At 36.3% G+C, this 3,410-nt stretch overlaps 1 protein-coding gene across 1 annotated transcript in view; it reads right to left on the bottom strand.

Moving 5' to 3' along the window:
- Window positions 1-173: 173 nt before the first annotated feature.
- SAMC1 (S-adenosylmethionine carrier 1) overlaps window positions 174-3,410 on the bottom strand; it is a 6,053-nt gene continuing 2,816 nt past the window's right edge. Inside the window, exons 6-13 of the mRNA XM_021418135.1 lie at window positions 2,751-2,841; window positions 2,439-2,492; window positions 2,257-2,352; window positions 1,919-2,008; window positions 949-1,000; window positions 797-858; window positions 622-702; window positions 174-536 (exon numbers count right to left, since the gene is read on the bottom strand). Coding sequence (XP_021273810.1) covers window positions 411-536; window positions 622-702; window positions 797-858; window positions 949-1,000; window positions 1,919-2,008; window positions 2,257-2,352; window positions 2,439-2,492; window positions 2,751-2,841 — 652 coding nt within the window. The 3' untranslated portion in view covers window positions 174-410. The remainder of the gene's footprint in view (window positions 537-621; window positions 703-796; window positions 859-948; window positions 1,001-1,918; window positions 2,009-2,256; window positions 2,353-2,438; window positions 2,493-2,750; window positions 2,842-3,410) is intronic.

The following is a 3,410-nucleotide window of genomic DNA, read 5'->3' as shown; positions in this document are numbered from 1 at the left end:
CTCCTTCCTCTCCTTTTCATTTTCACTTATCATTGTTGCTTACGGTTTCTTAATACAAATTGTTACCTTGTCTTTTATTTCTATCAATTCCACTTTTGTCCCCAAAATAGTGGAGCTAATTTCTATTAAATCAAGAGCATTACTTCTTTTGTTTCGAGCCACATGGATGGGTCTAATTCAAGCCCCCCTGGTAAAATAAAAGCAACTTCCTTCTTTGTTGTTGATATCCTGCTACTTGCAGCAGAAAGCATAAATAGATAGCTCCATCTAAGCTTGTTCTTCTCTCAAAAATTTTCCCCTTTTAATGTTGCTATTAAACTGTAAAAAATGTTAAAACAGAGAAATACGAACTTAAAAAAGAAAACCTTAGATATGGTCTCTAAGCAGTTATTTCGCCGAGTCCATAAATTTTAATCATGTTTTGAGTGTTGACTGGGCGGTGGACGCGTCTGTGCAAGGAACCGTTTCGTGCTTTCAAGGACGCCGAAAAAGATTGAACCGCCGATACCAATCCACAGGACTCTTGGTCCAATGCCCTACAGTAGAAAAGTAGATGTATAAAGTTCTCCCTGCAGTGTCAATATTTGCTTTAGGTCTGATGTAAATTCTTCAAGAGACTACCTTAAGAAGAGCAGGAGGCCCTTCCTCCCTAACAATTGTTTGAACACAATCAAAGATCCCCTTATACTGGTTTCCCGATCCCTATGAAAACCAAACATGAAAAATTGAATCTTATAATGCCCTGATAATTACAAAACAGAAGGGTAGATAATGATCTTGAAGAAAAGCACTATACCTGAACCATTAACCTTGTCTTGATAACATCAAGAGGAGTTGTTATTGCTCCTGTTAATGCACCTACGAAAAAGGTGATACTTTTCAGGACATTTCATTCAAATATCAGGGCAATGGGTAGTAAACTTGTATTTTACAAGGATGTCATAATACCAGCAAAAGCACCAATAATGGCATTCTCAGGATCATATAAATCTCGCCGAGCCTGCAAAAAAAGGGAAAAATACTGGTAAAGTTATAATAATGCAATTACAAGTATGCTTATCCCATGTGTATATAGAGAACAATACTGCATGCGTGTCAAGAACAGGTCTTCTTGTCATTCTGTCAAATCTATAGATAGCAAAGTAGTCAGCTGCCAAAATTATTTCTATTTCTTTCCCGTCTAGTGTTTCAAAGGAAAAATAATTTAATAAGTTTTAGCCATGTAATTGGTCTGCCTTCTGTCATTTTTTTTCTTCAACTCAAATAAAAATACTATTCTTTACTCGTGAATACATAGGCCAGTATTTCCATTGGCAAACAACCTTAAAAACCTCCCCTGAGCTTCACTTGTAGTATTATTGGTACCTCTAATACCGTATTCCTCCTAGCGTTTCCCTTTGGCTTAGAATTTTTATGAAATTGTTTTTGCCTAAGCACCCAACCTCCATTTATTAAGAACTTGCAGTTATAGATTATGGGATCAATGCCCGTAGCTTGGTCTAATTTTAACTATAATTTATTGTAGATGTGGGCCAACTTAAACACAAAACCATACACACACACTTCGGAGTTCATTCGTCAGGGTTTCAACAAATTGCTGGTTACACAAAACCATACACACAGTTCAACGTTCATTCCTAAGGGTTTCAACAAATTGCAGGTTCAAGATGACTCTCACAACGTGTCTTAGGAGTTTTCTTTGCTGACACTATATTCTTTCATGCAGAAAAGGAACTCATGTACCATAGACACAAAGGGCATTAAAACATATCATATCAAGTAACTTTTTAGTACCATAGAATGCAACATGTGGAGAAGAGGGGGCAAAAATAATCAAATAACAAAAATAACAGGCAAATCTATTAATTAGTGTGCCATACTACCAGCAATAGAAAAGATCACATGGAGGACAGCTTACCGTTGCCTTATAACCAATCCTTAGTTGCTCGTAGATGCAGAATTGAATGGCATCAAATGGAAAATCTCGTAATAAAAAAGATCCATAACCCTACACTTCAAAAATACAGGTCAGGTAATGTCCAAAATAATTCACAGCTTGCAATAGCTTAAGAATTCTCAGTGGTAAAATACAAACAGGCTGATCCTCATAAAAAGAACCTTCTTAACCTCTATCCAGGACAGAAACACAGATTACATGCATAAATTTGACAATCCAGAGTAACATTAAAAAAGATGCAGGGTGGGTTTGCACATTCATGATGGTAGGAGAGAGGGAAAAGTGAGGGCATCTCATACCGCATAAAGACCCTTAAATCCCTCCTTTGATGCAATAAGATGAACAGCATCAGAAGCAGAAGCAAACTGCCCAGTCTGCATCCTTTGCTTTACAACCTGAGTTGTTAAGAACAACAAAATGCAATAGGATAGGACTAATAAGTCAGGTTTGAACATGAAAATGCATGAACAAATATAACTACCTCAGTTGGAACACGAATAAGTGAAGCAGCAATTCCTCCTACAGCCCCAGCAGTCTGCATGAGATTCAAAAACCTTTTAAAGTCACAAACAGCATTGTGCAGCCAAACCATCAGTCAAAATCTAATTGGACTTGGGGTGAGAAATAAAGGAAGTTATTAAACCAAATCATTAGGTTGACTGGATGTTTCAAGTAATGGAGGAAGGTTTATTCAATAGTAGATGTAAATTGTTACAGGAATGAACTAGTATGTAATGGGCTTGATCATGAAATATACATCTGCCAATAAAGAATAAATAGAAGACTCTCTCACCAAGTGAGCAAAAGCACTAAGGTTCTCAGGGAAGAGCTTCAATAGTTTCTGTTTTGTGGGTTCATAGACACCAACAAATAAGGCAGAAGCCCTGTGCATAGAAAAGGCATTACCAGTCAATTGGAACCCAGAAGAAAGAACAAAGAACATTTATCACTAATTTCATGCAGCGAAAAGAAATTGAAAAGAAAAGGTGCTAAAAAATAAGTAATAAATTCATCTCTGTACCAAAATTGTTTTCGAAATTATCCATTAACATTGCAGCCTCCTACATGTTCTTGAAAACACAAATGATTACTAGTATAATTTTATTTTCTTCTTCCAAGCACTCTGAAAAGTTAATCACAATAACCAAAAATGAAAACAAATATCGTGCTGAAAGAAACATCTGGCCACTTTTATTTTATGCCTTACTCTTGACTGTTCCCAGATTAGACTAACTAAAGAAACTATTTTGTTTTGCTTTATAAGGCAGTTAAGGAGCTAGCTATCAGAGTACTGTACAAAAAGAAGAATGAAGTTGACTAAGAAATGCAGAATTAATGGTATTAAATATTTCTAGGACTCATTTGATAGTGTAACTGCCACCCAATACCTTTAGAATTTAGCGAGAGAGAGAGAGAGAGAGAGAGAGAGAGAGAGAGAGAGAGAGAGAGAGAT

This window comes from Theobroma umbraticum, unplaced genomic scaffold (assembly GCF_002168275.2).
Source record: "Theobroma umbraticum cultivar Fairchild unplaced genomic scaffold, ASM216827v3 scaffold_44.0, whole genome shotgun sequence".
Lineage (NCBI taxonomy): Eukaryota > Viridiplantae > Streptophyta > Magnoliopsida > Malvales > Malvaceae > Theobroma > Theobroma umbraticum.
This window is presented reverse-complemented; position numbering and strand designations above follow the sequence as displayed.